Raw genomic sequence first — 15,087 nt, 5'->3', positions numbered from 1 at the left:
ATTATTTATTGTGTCTCCTCTTACTTTGAATAAAAGTTTGGTGAATGTTGTTACCTGGAAATAAAAATAAAATAAAGCCATAAAATTTTGGGTTGTGTTATTTTGCCTGACTTGTAGACTGGCAACTGAAGTAGAATTTTCCAGGATCAGTTTATTAAATCTCTGTCATCTTGGACTTTAGCTCCTCACATTCTGGTATTGCTTATTATGCGAATAACTATAACACATTTCAGGCAATGTGGCCAGAGAGCAGGGAAGGCCTCATTTTGTTCCTGACAAGCTACATGTGTTTATTTATCATGAAGATACAGTAAGCTATTGATCTTTACTATTCACTAGCCTAACTTCAAACGTATCTACAAATTCTAGTTGTTCTTTTATGATACAATGTCATGCATTTTCTAAGGAATGATTTTGACAAGTTTTATCACATAGACTGTATGTTTTACCTGCAAAGGCATATAGAATTATCTCATAAACCAAACTGAGTGCATTGCACCAAGTGCAGTATTGTCAAAATATTGTCTATGCTCAAGAAAAAACCATTAGGTCAAGCTTTCTTTGAGCTTGAGCCTGCTTCTGTGCTACATGTTCTGTGCAAACCTCTCTCCTGCTTCTTGCTGTCCTATTAATAGACATATTTGATGGAAAGAACTGCTTGGAGATTGTCCCGGTATTTTAGAAAAACTTGGCTAGGAATGGGAATGATTCTGTAAGATTTTTCTTACAGATTTTGCTGTTTCTAGGCATAGCCTAACTGCCTTGTGCATCATCTTGACTCTTAAATGACCTGTCTGATTTCTAATGAGGCTGTGAATCTGTGTGTATGTACTTACATGAGTACACCATATATGAACAGGTATACAAACTTTTCCCTCCCTTCACATTCTCATTATTTTTATCGATATTGAGATATTTTTCTGTCCTATTAAGATAATTTTCCATTTGGAATTCAGAATAAGCAAAGAATCAGACTTAACTATATTTTTTCCTGTGTTTTGTTCTCATAATCTTATATAAAGTATTGTTAAGCCAAAAGAAAGATTAGGTCCTGTACCCAGCAGACATGTACATTTATATCACTGTAGCCCACAGTTTAATCCGGTAGAGTTTATTATAATGTAATTTTATAAGTATGGTGATTTTCTTTTTCATAGAATTCTGCAAATATCAACTGATCATCTATCGTTATATCCACATAGCAAATCAACAACAATCATCTCAATTAGGATGTGGTAAACTAAGAAGAAAGCTTTTATTTGTGGTCATGTTCATGATCTGCTTTCAGCCTTCCCTACAAAACATGCCTCTCATTCCACAACACTGCAGTAGAATTAAATAGTTCTTCGTGGCACTTCAAAGTTTGACTGAATTTCCTGCTAAAATAATAATAATAATAATAATAATAATAATAATAATAATAATAATAATAATAATAATAATAATAATAATAATAATAATAATAATTTTTTCTATTTGAAAAAACTGTCAAATACTGCCAAGATTTATAAGAAAGATTCGGAACTTAAATTTCAATGTGATACTGACATTACTTTAATTCTCCCTTCCCTCTGAAAAGGAGAAATACGAATACATGGTGAATCTGATTTCAGTGTAAATTATTTCACAAGATGATTTTCATTAAAGCAGCTGTCAAACTATAGCTTGTGTTTCTAGCTCTGTATTCATACTGATGTCTTCTTGCCAATGGAGGAAATTATGTAAAATTCTGAATGAAAGAGGGATTTTTCAGTTGTACAGAATAAGATCCCAGAGGACTGGTTGAGCTAGCACTCTACACATTAACAAACTGATCTTATGCTGATAATATGATGAGAGTTTTACTTCAATGCCAGGTCTTTCTTTTTTGTGATTATTTAATTTTGTACATTTCAATGTGTTTTTATTCCTAAGGTCTGGGAATTGGGAACATGTTTTATGTTTTTTATGAAGATGGAATCAAAGTAATACAACCTGTGGAATGTGAATTTCAGAGACATATAAAGCCTAGTGAAAAACTTCTCGGTTTTCAGGCAAGTTGTTACTTTTTGTTTGTTTGTTTTTAATTTGTTTTTAAGTTCCTGGTAGTATTTTTTCAAATGTAATTTTCTTTTAATTAAGAAATGCCAGTTTCATGTTACCTGTTTAATAAATTCAGATGTCTTCCCAATTAACATATAGCTTAAAATGTTGGACTCAAAATTTGCTGTCTTTGGTCAATTTCTCTCTTTTAGATTGAATATTTTCCCTGTTTTTTGTACTCTTCATCTTTCTATCACTTTCTCTCTCTTCTCTCTCTCTTCTTTTCCTCCATAATTTGTCCTTAGCAGCTCTCTATCTTTTTGTCTTTACTTCCCTCCTACCCTCCTCTTTTTCCCCGCATGTAGGTAGATCTCTATGAGCCAGATTCTTTCTGTTAAATGAAGGATTTGTGGTCACTGTTGTTAATGGTTTGTTTTTCTCTGCTGGTTGTTTGTTTATATCATTCTACCAAGTTTTTTGTTTGTATGTATTAAACTGCCAGTTATCATAAAGCAACTCCCTATCCAAATGAACACTCTTAAAGCTCCACTGGAGTTAGTAGGGATGACTGATACTTTGAATCCCACTTACAGTTTATATAAATAGTGTCAATAATTTTAATGTCAACAGATTTATAGCTGATTTCATCAAACTGTGCATTTACGAAGTATATTACTATATGAAAGCGTTTTCCATTTCTGTTTGGTTTTTTGCTGTTTGTTCCTTTCCTGCTAATCATATCATTTGCTGACATAATACATGTTCTCACAGGAACCTGGGACCAGCCACTGTATTCACTTTCTCTCATTATTTGAATTTGAATGAATGACCTTGAAATGAGGGGAAAAAAACAAAAGTGTGTAATAACTCATGAGCTGTACAGTTCTTTCGCTAATACCTAAAGCACACTGAACTGTCTCAATGGCTTTTGCCTGTTCAGTTATCATTACTGATATTAAAGACTGCTGTATTCGACAGCAAGATTTATTTTAGTGTGAATAATTACTCTTAGAACCACTAATCATACCTAAGTTTGTGCAGTTAAAGTGAAATCAGTTTGACATAGCCAAAAAAAAAAAAAAAAAAAAAAGCCAAAGAGCTTTTTTATGGCTGTTTAATTCAAAAGCTGATTATTTAAGAAGTCTGTTAAGGTTTTATTGGTCTGAAGTGCAGCCTAGAGTGTAAGTGTATTTTTATTGAAATGTGGTAATAATCAGGATGGATAGTAAGATTTCTTTCCATTTCTGTTATTTTCAAACATAAGTTAACATAAGTAGTTCCACTACTATAAAAAAGACTGGGAAAGCAGACTGTGAGACAGCTTTCATTTTTAAGAAGATGTGGATTTGGATTTTGAATGTCTGGTGTGTGGGTATCTATGGTAAACGTATAGCCAGAACATAAACTTTGTGTTTGCATGCATACATTGAGCCCATTAATTTCAATAATATTTCCACTTGTGAACATCAAAAACTTTTTCCTTCACTTTTAATGAAAGCAACAGGCACTTTTATTCTTGCGGAAATGTTTGAAATATATATTCTTAGATTTTTCTATTCATAGATCTGCATAATGTAAGAAAGAAAGGAAAAATATTGTTTCCCTTAAATGTAAAAATGAAGAAGAAAAAAAGAGAGACAGATGAAAATCTGAATTTAAAAGAATTCCCTGTATGTGCTGCTAATACTACTATATATAATATTATATTACTGAAAAACCTCATTGACTGTGAAGATTTAGATAACTATTGCCTCCTTTGCTGAATATCTTCTTCTTCACCCTCTTTTGAAAATCTATTGGTTTTTTGTTTTTTTTCTAGGTAATGATAACAAAATAGTTCGGTTTTATCCCAAGGTCAGATTTTTATCAAGTTCATTTAGTTGTAAGAGCCTGTGTTGTAAATTGTTCACTTTTAATTCATTGGCTGTCATACAACTTCACTAATTAGATCTACTAGTGTATTTTTAGATAACTTTATTTAGCCTTTCACATATATTCTGTCTGTTGCTAATAAAATCTCCATTGCTCACCTCTTAAGAAATACCTACAGGAAATCATTTCATGCTTACTTAAGGTTTTTCCATTTCTTCAGTTTTCTCAATTACGTGTTCAAGTGATTGGTAATACCCCAGTAAAACCTGTATCATTGACAAATATATGCTGAAGTCTATGACCATATATAAATTCTGGAGTGCAGTTCAGGTTCAAGAGGTGATATACACACAATCCTGCATTATTCTTCCTCTGCTTTCCTGTTTACTTGTCCACAAAATAGAGTTAGACTTAACTGAGCTCCTGTAAAAGAATTTGGTGTTTCAGCTTAGTTTCACATTGTATTGTGAATGTATGGTGTAATAGTTAACCAAGCAGTTATTTAGGTATGCTAATTTTCATAAAATTAAATATAATTTTTCAATAATAATATACTTGAGAGCTCTTACCTAAATATTTAATTGCCTAGTGTCAGTATGGTGAAGTAGTAAAGTGTGTGTCTAACATGGGAATAAATTAGACTTCTGTTGTTTTTAAAGTGAAGGAAAAGACTGTGTCTTGTAGGATCATTATGGTTCTGAATTTTCTCAATAAGTACCAATTAGAAGTTGGCTTTTATTGTACTAATATTGACAAAGTTTTTTGCATAGGGGGGGAATAAACATATTTCCATTTTCTTATATAGGCAATTGCTTAATTATACCAGCTTTGACAGCTGTTTGTTTAACCTGTTCCCAAGTAGACCCCCCTAACCATGCTCCAGATATAATCTTTCAGCAGTCACGTGAGTTGTCATCCTGTTGTGTATGGGTCATTTTTCTCATTAATATGCAACCTCTATTTATCCTCTGCAAATTAATATAATTTAAGTCTTTAAATTGTAATTTTAAGGAAGAATGCTTCCCTTCTCTTCTCCCAGTGAATCCCTATTTCTGGGGAGGAGGGGGGGAAGAAACTCTTTGAAAGCAATTGGAAAATATCCTGATTTCTCCTCTATATGGCGAAATATAACATAAAGAACATATTTCAATAAACTGAAACTTTTAATGCCTAAAGTTGAACGTGTGTGAAAGGTGGGACCAAAACTGCATAATAATTAATTTTGAAAATGTAACAACATAGCAGAACAAAGTTGCCAAAGAATGTGAAATTTAAGCATGCTACTTAGTACACAGACATTTATTTTGATTGCATTTTTGCAGTGTAGGAAACAGACTAAGTGCAAGATTAGGAGAGGGAGAAAAAAGAGGGAGAGAGACAAAAATGTCTAGAGTCTGATTTATGTTTTTTTTAAATAAGTGAATGATAAATATACTTGTTATGTACAATTTATGGTTGTAAGTTAATATGGAATAGGTGATACATAAATTTAAGCCTTAATACATGCACTCTTCTGAACTGTTAAAATCTTTAGCTGATGAAGCATGGATAAACTTTTTACTTTACTGTTCAGAGAACATGACTAAAATGCTTGTTAAAACACTGAGGACTCTTGTGCACTAAGTCTAAATTTATAGGCAAGTGCATATAAATCTCCCTTGAGAAAATGCATGCTCATCCCAGTCTACTTTGAAAAACTTTCTCTGAGGATTTATTTACCTCCATCTGCTGGCTTGATGCTGGGCGAGTAACATTTTGATTAAAAAGACGGGGGCTGGGGGGGGGGGTTGAACACAAAACAAACAAACAACAACAACAACAAAAACTCCAATGAAATAAATTGATATTTTATCAGATTTTAGCTTTTTTTGAGAGAAAAAAATAGGAAAAAGTAAGCTGCTCATACTTTAATTAGAAGAAGAAAATGATGGTTTTATGCTTAGATTTTAAGGAGAAATTATTTTAACTCAACCACTGGGGAAATTAATATAGAGACTTAGAGTTATTGCTTCTAATGCCAAAGAAATTTGAACTGCCTAATCAGATAACTGTTAACTTTTCAAAAGCAAAATTTGAGTTCCATTGATTGAAGCTATTTCTGGAGTATCCAGATAAATGTCAGTTGAATAACAAGGGAAATATTACTACCTAAACCAATTAATGTTGGGAAAAGTACTTATTTCAGATGTGAGAAATTAGGTGCATATTTTTCACCATCACTTTGGATAAACACAGTTTTGTTTTTACTTCAGTTTTTTCCAGTTTGGTTGTAAAATGAGAACTGGCATTGAATTATAGGAACTGATAACAACATAAAAAATGTTCTAGAACCAGTAAGTATGATTAAGCTTTTATGTTGTTGTATATGATGCTGTGAGAGAAACTTGGATTTCTCCAGCAAGAGTTAACACTATTTTGCAGAGACACTGAACTTATCTCTGTAGAGACAGTTAACACTAGAGATAGATAACACTAAAAAATGGGTTGAACTATGGTGAGTTTCTGAGAAAGAAGACAGAAAAATGTAACACATTATAGTGCTAGGAACATCTAAAGACACGTTATTTGAAAGAATTGTCCTTCAGAGCAGGAGTACTGTGTCATACAATATTGAATTAGTTTTGTGTTTAGATAAATATTCACAGAATCACAGAATCACAGAATTGTAGGGGTTGGAAGGGACCTCTAGAGATCAACGAGTCCAACCCCCCTGCCAAAGCAGGCTCCCTACACCATGTCACACAGGTAGGCGTCCAGGCGGGTCTTAAATATCTCCAGAGAAGGAGACTCCATCACCTCCCTGTGCAACCTGTTCCAGTGCTCCGTCACCCTCACTGTAAAGAAGTTCTTCCGCACATTTGTGCGGAACTTCCTATGCTGTACTTTCATCCCATTACCCCTAGTCCTATCCCCACGCACTACTGAAAAGAGACCAGCCTCACCACTATGGCTCCCACACCTCAGGTATTTATAAACATGGATCAAGTCCCCTCTCAGCCTTTTTCTCAAGGCTAAATAAACCCAGTTCCCTAAGTCTCTAAGTCTCTAAGGCCCTTCACCATCTTAGTGGCCCTCCGCTGGACTCTTTCCAAGAGATCCCTGTCTTTTTTGTACTGGGGAGCCCAGAACTGGACACAATATTCTAGATGAGGCCTCACCAGAGCAGAGTAGAGGGGGAGGATCACCTCCTTCGACCTGCTGGACACACTCTTTTTAATACACCCCAGTATGCCATTGGCTTTTTTGGCTACAAGGGCACACTGCTGGCTTATGGTTAATTTGTCGTCCACCAGGACGCCCAGGTCCCTCTCAGCAGAGCTCCTCTCCAGCAGCTCTTCCCCCAGCCTGTACTGGTGCATGCAATTATTTCTACCCAGGTGCAAGACTGTACACTTGCTTTTGTTAAACCTCGTCTGGTTTCTTACTGCCCAGCTCTCCGGCCTGTCCAGGTCTCGCTGAATGGCAGCACAGCCTTCAGGCGTGTCAGCCAATCCTCCCAACTTCGTGTCATCAGTAAACTTGCTGAGGGTGAGAATTGATAAGGCATATTTAGAGTAAATATAAAGCACAGTTTGAGATCAGTGAAAGAATATTTTGAGATACTGAGAATTGATAAAGCATATTTAGAGTAAATATAAAGCACATAGAGTAAATATAAAGCACAGTTTGAGATCGGTGAAACAGCCTTCCAACTGAAATAACACTTTCACAGAAGAATATTAAATTATATTTTTATTAAAATTTAATTAAAAAATTAAAATATACCTGATGATTGCAAAGAATACTAGAAACATACTCATGTTGACACCTCACTTTATGCAATGAAAAGCTTTTAGCAATGTTTAAGAATAAAAGTTTGCTTTGTAACCATACCTGTCATTCATTAGAAACAGATTTTAAACATTTTCCTTAGAAGTGTATGACATTTAAACAGTGCAAGATAAATTTTACTCTTTTTATTTATGACTAAGCTCTGCTGAAGTTCCTGATTATGTGCTATCCCATGGAACCTGAGCTTAGTAACCTTTCCTTATCAGTGTGATTTCTGAAAGACCTTCCATTAGTTGAAGTTTAAGAACAACATAAGAACAAGCAGAGCCTATTGATCTCCTGTTAAGAAACTCCTTCAGTTAAAGGGGGAAATAGATTTATTTTTAATTTTGACTTACAAAGATAGAGTGTATTTTTTGAAATGCATAGAGGCACGGCATGCAAAGGAATGTTGATGAAACAGAAACATTAGCATTGAAATTCATCATCTGCTTCTGGAAACCATTGTTCTGTAACAGGTGGTTACTGGTCACAGACAACATGGATTCAAGAGGGAAAAGTCCTCTTTAATGGATCCGATTTCCTTTCATGGCAAGGTTTTCCACCTCGCTGACCCCGGAAAGCTACTTAATGGAATTTTTTTTGTATTTCAGCAATACTTTTGATACTGTATCTCACACTGTCCTTCTGGATAAAATGCCCTGCATAAATCTTAACAAAAATAGAAGTGAAATTTGTCCTTCTATTGCACTGTTGCCTGTTTTGATTCTTACACTTCTGCTGTTTTTCTTGAAATGCAGGATGAAGTTTGTCCCAAAGCTGATGGAGATTCTGTTCAGCGGTGTGTTTGGGCAACTGCTGTTAATGTAAAAGACAAGTTCATTTATGTGACTCAGCCTACACTGGACAGAGTGCTTATTATTGATGTACAGTCTCAGAAAGTTGTACAGGTAATTATTTTGTAATTTTTCACTTAATGTCTAATTTGTGTACAAGTTTCTTTATTACACTTTGGAAAAATATTAAAAAAGCCAGTGTCTTGGGAGATTCTAAATAAGCTCAATTGCTTCAATTGCTTACTGATGCTTCAGGAGAGCCTGAGCATCAGTAGTCTTATTGAGTTGGAAGAGAACTGATGTTTAGTTGACTATTGAAATCAAATACTATGACCACTGTGCTTTTGCGTTCTTACTTTCTCTCTTTAATGTTTTTCTTTTTGATGGCATCAATACATTTTCAGTGATATCACTGTACTATCAGTTTAAATCAGATTTATATTGAATTGTCAAAGATGTGTAAGAATGCATTTAGCAAATAATAGCCATAAACCAAGTACATTTTAAAAGATTTCCTGAATATCAAGAGATTATTTAAAGCTCAAAATATTTGTGTTTTGAGGTAAAATCAAACTATTTTTACTATTTGGTTTCTGCCTACAGTTCTCGCCATGTTACACTATTTTTTCTTTATGTACAATGAGCAGTGTTTCACTGTATAGTCTTCAGTCTTTCTGGTCAAATGGCATCTGCCTCAAGGGTTAGTTCTCTTTCACTTTCAGTGGCAAAAGAAAGAGGCTTTCAGCTCAAGGCTGCCAACAGACTTTTGGGACTTGTGTGGTTTTTTTTCATTTGTTTTTATTTTGTGTTTTTTTGTGTTTTCTTTTGTTGTTGTTTTTTTTTTTTTTTAATTATGCTGAGGGTCATATAAAACTTCTTGAAATGTGCTTAAATAACAGGACTCTGCTTCTTCTTAATTAAAATTATTTCCTGTGCAAGGAAGTCTGAAGCTAGTTAATAACTTGTTCTCTGGAAAAAAAAAAAAAAGAAAAGAAAAAAAAAAAAAGACATTTGCATGATGTTTTCTGACAGCATTTTTGGCACCATGTTAAGTTTTCTGATTCAAATTTTATTCATATAAATGATTACAAATAATCACATGTACAGAATTACTCACAGTATCATCACATTCATAAGAAACAGATGTTCTTTAGCTAAATATAACAAGGATTTGTATTAGAATTCTAAGCTAAATTGTTAGAATCATAGGATCATGGAATCATAGAATTACTCAGGTTGAAAAAGACCTCAAAGATCATCAAGTCAAACTGCAGCCTAACCATAGTACCCTAACTCTAACAACCCTCTGCTAAATCATATTTCTGAGCACCACATCCTTAAACACTCTTAAACACGTCCAGGGACGGTGACTTACCCACCTCCCTGGGGAGCCTACTCCCATGTTAATAAAAATATTTATAGATTTTCTTCACCTCTCTTGCCTTTTTGTCCATAAATGAATGAAAATCTTTAATGTAAAGATTATGCATATTTATGCACATATATAATATTGTAGTGTAAACTTTTAAAATAATTCACAGTGAAGTGTGATTTTAAAATTAACTTGACAAAAATAAATTTAAGGTTTATAATTTTGTACTTCAGACATCAGTGTTCATGTATTCTATGGCATTTCACTCTGTAGCTGTCATGATAATGAGGGGAAAAAAACCAAAAAATGATAAAATAAAAAAAACAGACACCAAACCAAATTATTTTCTACTTTTGAACTTTCAAAAATAGAAGAAATTCTATTTCTAAAGATAAAATAGCATTGCTGTAAAGCTACTTTTAAAATGCACAGAGTATTTATACCATCTGTGGAAAACTTTTGTTGAAATGGAATTCTCTCTTTTTATAGTTCTTGGATACTCAGAAATTGAGAAATTCTCTTGTTATTTTACATGTTAATAATATTTACAAAAGACATTTGGTGAGACGTTAATAATGAATGACAGATTAACAACAAAACCAAGTTGAAAAGCATGTGTTTTTACGCTCCTATGTAGTGGAGCAGAGTTTCTGCTATCATTACTAAACTGAAAATAATTTCCTAGGATATATTTTGTGAAAGATGTCTGACAAGTATTGTGGGACTTGATTGGTGCTAGGCTTAATGATATAATATATAATATGATATATTCAGAATAAACATATTAAAAAATAAAATTTATTGCAAATAAAATGAATAAATCATAAAAACACAAAACCTGTACAATCTTTTATACATATAATAAGAGTATAAAAAATAAAAATGCTGATTCACAGTTTGCTTTCAGAACTGAAGTAAGAAAATTTGGAATCTGCTGACAAGCCAAGTGATGCTTTGCTCACCATTTTTAATTATATAGCTGCCATGGTCCTGTCTTCCTTTTACTTAATTATTGTATGTCCATTTTTTTTTGTTGTTTTCTGTAGGCAGTAAGAATTTTTCCAGGTATCAAATCTTGCTGTACTCATAGCATATGCACAGACACAAATACTGGAGAAGCAAAGAAGGGAATTTAACTTTTCAGTCAGACCAGGCTATTTGTATAATGTACAGTACTGCTCAGTACTCAAAAAAAAGCACCAAAATACAATTATTTCTGGAAAATAGATACTAAGCTAATTATAAATAGGAGAATTTTAGATAGTGGACTCAGAGTGATTTGGTCTTGATTAGTACAGTTTCTTGTCTGATTTAGCTATATACTTTTCTTTCATTTGTAAGTTCTTGAAACTAAACAGAGGGACCTGTAATCATGCAGTACAAAATTAAGTGGGATGATTGAAAGGCATGTTGATTTAACCAGAGCTCATCACTGTTTACTACAGAGTGTGCTGGTGGCAGTTCAGCCTTGATAGCCAGGAACAGCTGTGAGAACATCTCCAAAATTCCAAGAATCTTTCTGCTGCCAGCATGCTCTTGGGAGTTGCATTATCCATGCTTGACTGCACGGGCAATTTCTTCTTCAGGCAGTACCATGGCCCGATTCCTGAGCACGACTAATGCTCATTCAGCAACAATGCGTGGGTCAGACCTTTCATTTGAGGAAGCCAAATGGAAATTTGATACACATCAAGAAATTAACTAGACAGTGGCCCAAGTATTGTTTTAGACCACTTGTCTTCTAACTTGAAGCAGAAAGTGTTATCAAACAAAAATGGCCTTTTCATGGGGCATCTTTTGTTTTTAAATGAGCTGGTGATGGCTTCATTTACCACTTTTAGAAGGTAAAAATGGTAGGTTTTTGCTTTTTTTTTTTTTTTTTTTTCCAGATGAATCTGTGGCTTGCAACACCTCAGGAGTACCGTTAAGTATCATCAGCAGTCTCAGCCAGCCATTAGAGCATTATCTTGAGGATCTACATCATTACTTTAAATTACCTTCACTTAATTAGCCAGCTGGTATTCTCCTTGACAAACTGATAAACAAGCTGTGCTTTACAGCTCCATAATGGTGAGACTAAAAAGCAATTTCCACTTATTTTTGCTGCCTTAATGGTGAAGATAGAAAAGTAATCCCCACAATTGTTTGCCTAATGCAGAATGTCTCTTAATCAAATACAGTCCTCTCTTTTCATTTTTCTGGATTGTCCCAAAAAAAGAAAGTAAATCTCAAATGCCTAAGAAGTCTGTATTCTTTGGATAGAAAACTCAAGGAGGGAAAGCAACTCGGTACTGATCACTTCTGCCAAATGTAGAAATTATAAGGAAAACATTAATGTGTTAAAAATATTGCCAACTTCAAGTGAATATATCCAGTTAAATAGAGTGTGATAACATTATTTGGGCAGAGTTTCATAGGAATATCTTGCATTGACTTTACTATGAGGCTTGAGAATATTCTTCCCTTATTAGCCATTTTTCAATATTTTTTGTAGATTTTAAATTGATATATATGATATGAGGAAGTTGTAGGGAAGGAAGGTTAGCATTTTTAAATTTAAAACATTTTTTTTTCAGTTATCTAATAGTTTCCATATAACATGTTTTTTTATGCCAAATATTAGAACACATAATGAATAAAAAGCACTGTTTCAGCAATTCAGTGACTTTGAATTAATCAGAAGTCTGTTTCAACATCTGACAGTGTAATTTTAAAATATAAGCTGAAAACATCAGGATATGTATTTCTAGTCATAGTTTTAATTCAGTCATATATATTATTTTTCTTTTTAACATGGGGTGAAGAATAAGGATTTCTCATTTTATTCTTCTTGCAGGCAGTAAGTACAGACCCTGTTCCAGTGAAACTACACTATGATAAATCACATGATCAAGTCTGGGTGCAGAGCTGGGGAGACATGGAAAAGAATTCACCAACTTTGCAAGTAAGTATGTTGATCAGACTGATTATATGCTAGGAAACCTAAATAGATTGAATATTTATGTATTTCCACCATTTATGTATTCCTCTTTAAACATCATTATGATGAAGCAACATGGGTAGGAAAATCTTTTTAGGAAACCTGAAACAACTGAACTTACTAGAAAAGTGTTAAGAGTTTTTCTACACTCTTATTTAGAAATGTAAATGCTGATTTGATGGAGAGTTGTATAGTACAGCTGAAAACAATGGCATGTTTTGCTAGTCTGTCAGTCTTCTGAGAGCAGATATGCAGTTTATGATGTTTTGGCTCCTAATCAGACAATACCATGGGCTTTAGGCATATTCATATTTCACTAAAATTATACTGATGTTCTGCTGTTGACACGCTAAGAGCTCTAACATTATCTATTGCTTATTGCTTAGAGTTTGGGGGTTTTTTAGATATAAAATAATAAAAATACTTATTTTTCCCATGCTTTCACAGCAGCAGCAAGTGTAGGGAAAGTCAGCAAAGAAGCGTTATAAGAAGCTTTACTTCTGTCCTGCTTTTTCACTCCTTTCTTCTAATTTAAATTAATCCTATCAGTATACAGTGATACTCTTTGTCAGATAATTTCAAAATTACTTTTTAATTCAACTTATTTTCTTTAGTAGTCAGTAAGGTGCTTATTTGTCTCTTATTTCTCAAATGCATAAGGAATAAAAAAAATCATACATACAAAATCAGTAACCTTTGAAAGTAATTTTTTATACTCTTAGTGAGTATAGTGAGTAAGGTAATTTGCCCCTCCCCCCCAGCCCCCCCCCCCAAAAAAAAAGACTAATAATTGAATCAGATATATCCTGTTTTAGAGCAAGCATTTGTTTTCAATCTAGTTTTCCCTTGCATGATACATTAATAAATTCTTTTTTTTTTCTGAATCCAGTCTTAAGTGAACAGAAATGATAATCATAGCAGCTATTAATATAAAATTGTCTTTTACTTGCCAATAAAATTCTAGCTCAGATGACATTCAAGATTTGAGAATTCAAAGAAAATTTATTCGTAACAACTGAAGGTATGCGTAAACTGCAACCAATTCAATATATGCTATATTTGATTTCAGTATGATTGACGGGACTTAGGAGCATGTGTAGCCATAAATTTCAGTGGATCCGTTGATAACATTTTGTATTTTCATGTAGACTGAAGTGCTTAAGAAACTTATTTGCACTCTAGAGTGTGAAAAAAGATAAAAATCAGTGTGCACTAAAGACTGCTATAGAATGCAAATGAATAAATATGGTAGAAAAAAAAAACTGAGATGAAAAAAATTATATACGGGGAATAGCTTGTCTAGTATGCAGCAATTCTCTGAAATCTGTAATGCTGATTAGCTTTATTCACTGTTATTTGCATTCCTTCTCATGGCTGAAGAATAAAACGAGAGATGGAATAAAGGCAGTGTTCTGTGAATCTATTTAGATATAGATTAAATTTTGAAGGAATATTTCAATAGTTTGTAATAATGTTACTTTATGTAGGTCATAACACAAGCCAGTGGAAGTGTTTCTCATCACACAATCCATACTCAGCCAGTGGGAAAGCAGTTTGACAGAGTGGACGACTTTTTCATTCCTGCTACAACCCTCATTATTACTCATATAAGGTAAGTTTTGGCTGAGTTATATTTAACTTTCAAATGAACTGTAACGTTGTCTCCAATGAAAATATAATTTAAATACAATCTTGAAAATATTAGACCATGCACATTCAGTATTGCTTTGGAAGACTCTTTTTCATGTACATTATTCATAGGTTAAATGAAAGCTCTTTAACTCATCAGAATAAACACCTTTATTAAAGTAATCTATTGTGGTTCTTTTTTTCCTTATCTCACCAAAAGTTCAAAAAATTCCCTATTCTCTATATACTAAAGTTGAGGTGTAATACCACCTGAGGTGTACTTGAGTAATTAATAACCATAACGTTCAGATAATTCTCTAAGTTAGAAGTATAGACCTTATTTTGGAAATGATACCAGTGTCTTCTACTGCTGAAAGCATTTGCGGTATATATCTTCTGCTATACTGCATTAAATGCGTCTTGTATTCGAGTTATTCCTTTGGTAACTTAATCCAAAAATATGCTTTTGGAGTTTTAAAAGGAATTGTAATGAAACATGACTTATATCTTGGTGAATTACCTTCTCTTACTCATTCTGTCCTTTATACTTTCATTTGTTTGTTTTTGTTTTTTTAAATCAAGCTGTCTTTTTTTAAAACAAAACA

At 33.4% G+C, this 15,087-nt stretch overlaps 1 protein-coding gene across 4 annotated transcripts in view; it reads left to right on the top strand.

Moving 5' to 3' along the window:
- FSTL5 (follistatin like 5) overlaps positions 1 to 15,087 on the top strand; it is a 243,654-nt gene that overhangs the window by 212,294 nt on the left and 16,273 nt on the right. For all 4 annotated transcript variants that reach the window (XM_032444360.1, XM_015860999.2, XM_032444359.1 and 1 more), the window contains 4 exons: positions 1,915 to 2,033; positions 8,466 to 8,615; positions 12,710 to 12,817; positions 14,341 to 14,465. In XM_032444360.1, the coding sequence (XP_032300251.1) occupies positions 1,915 to 2,033; positions 8,466 to 8,615; positions 12,710 to 12,817; positions 14,341 to 14,465 (502 nt within the window). The remainder of the gene's footprint in view (positions 1 to 1,914; positions 2,034 to 8,465; positions 8,616 to 12,709; positions 12,818 to 14,340; positions 14,466 to 15,087) is intronic.

Source organism: Coturnix japonica, chromosome 4, assembly GCF_001577835.2.
Source record: "Coturnix japonica isolate 7356 chromosome 4, Coturnix japonica 2.1, whole genome shotgun sequence".
NCBI classification, from domain to species: Eukaryota; Metazoa; Chordata; class Aves; order Galliformes; family Phasianidae; genus Coturnix; species Coturnix japonica.
This window is presented reverse-complemented; position numbering and strand designations above follow the sequence as displayed.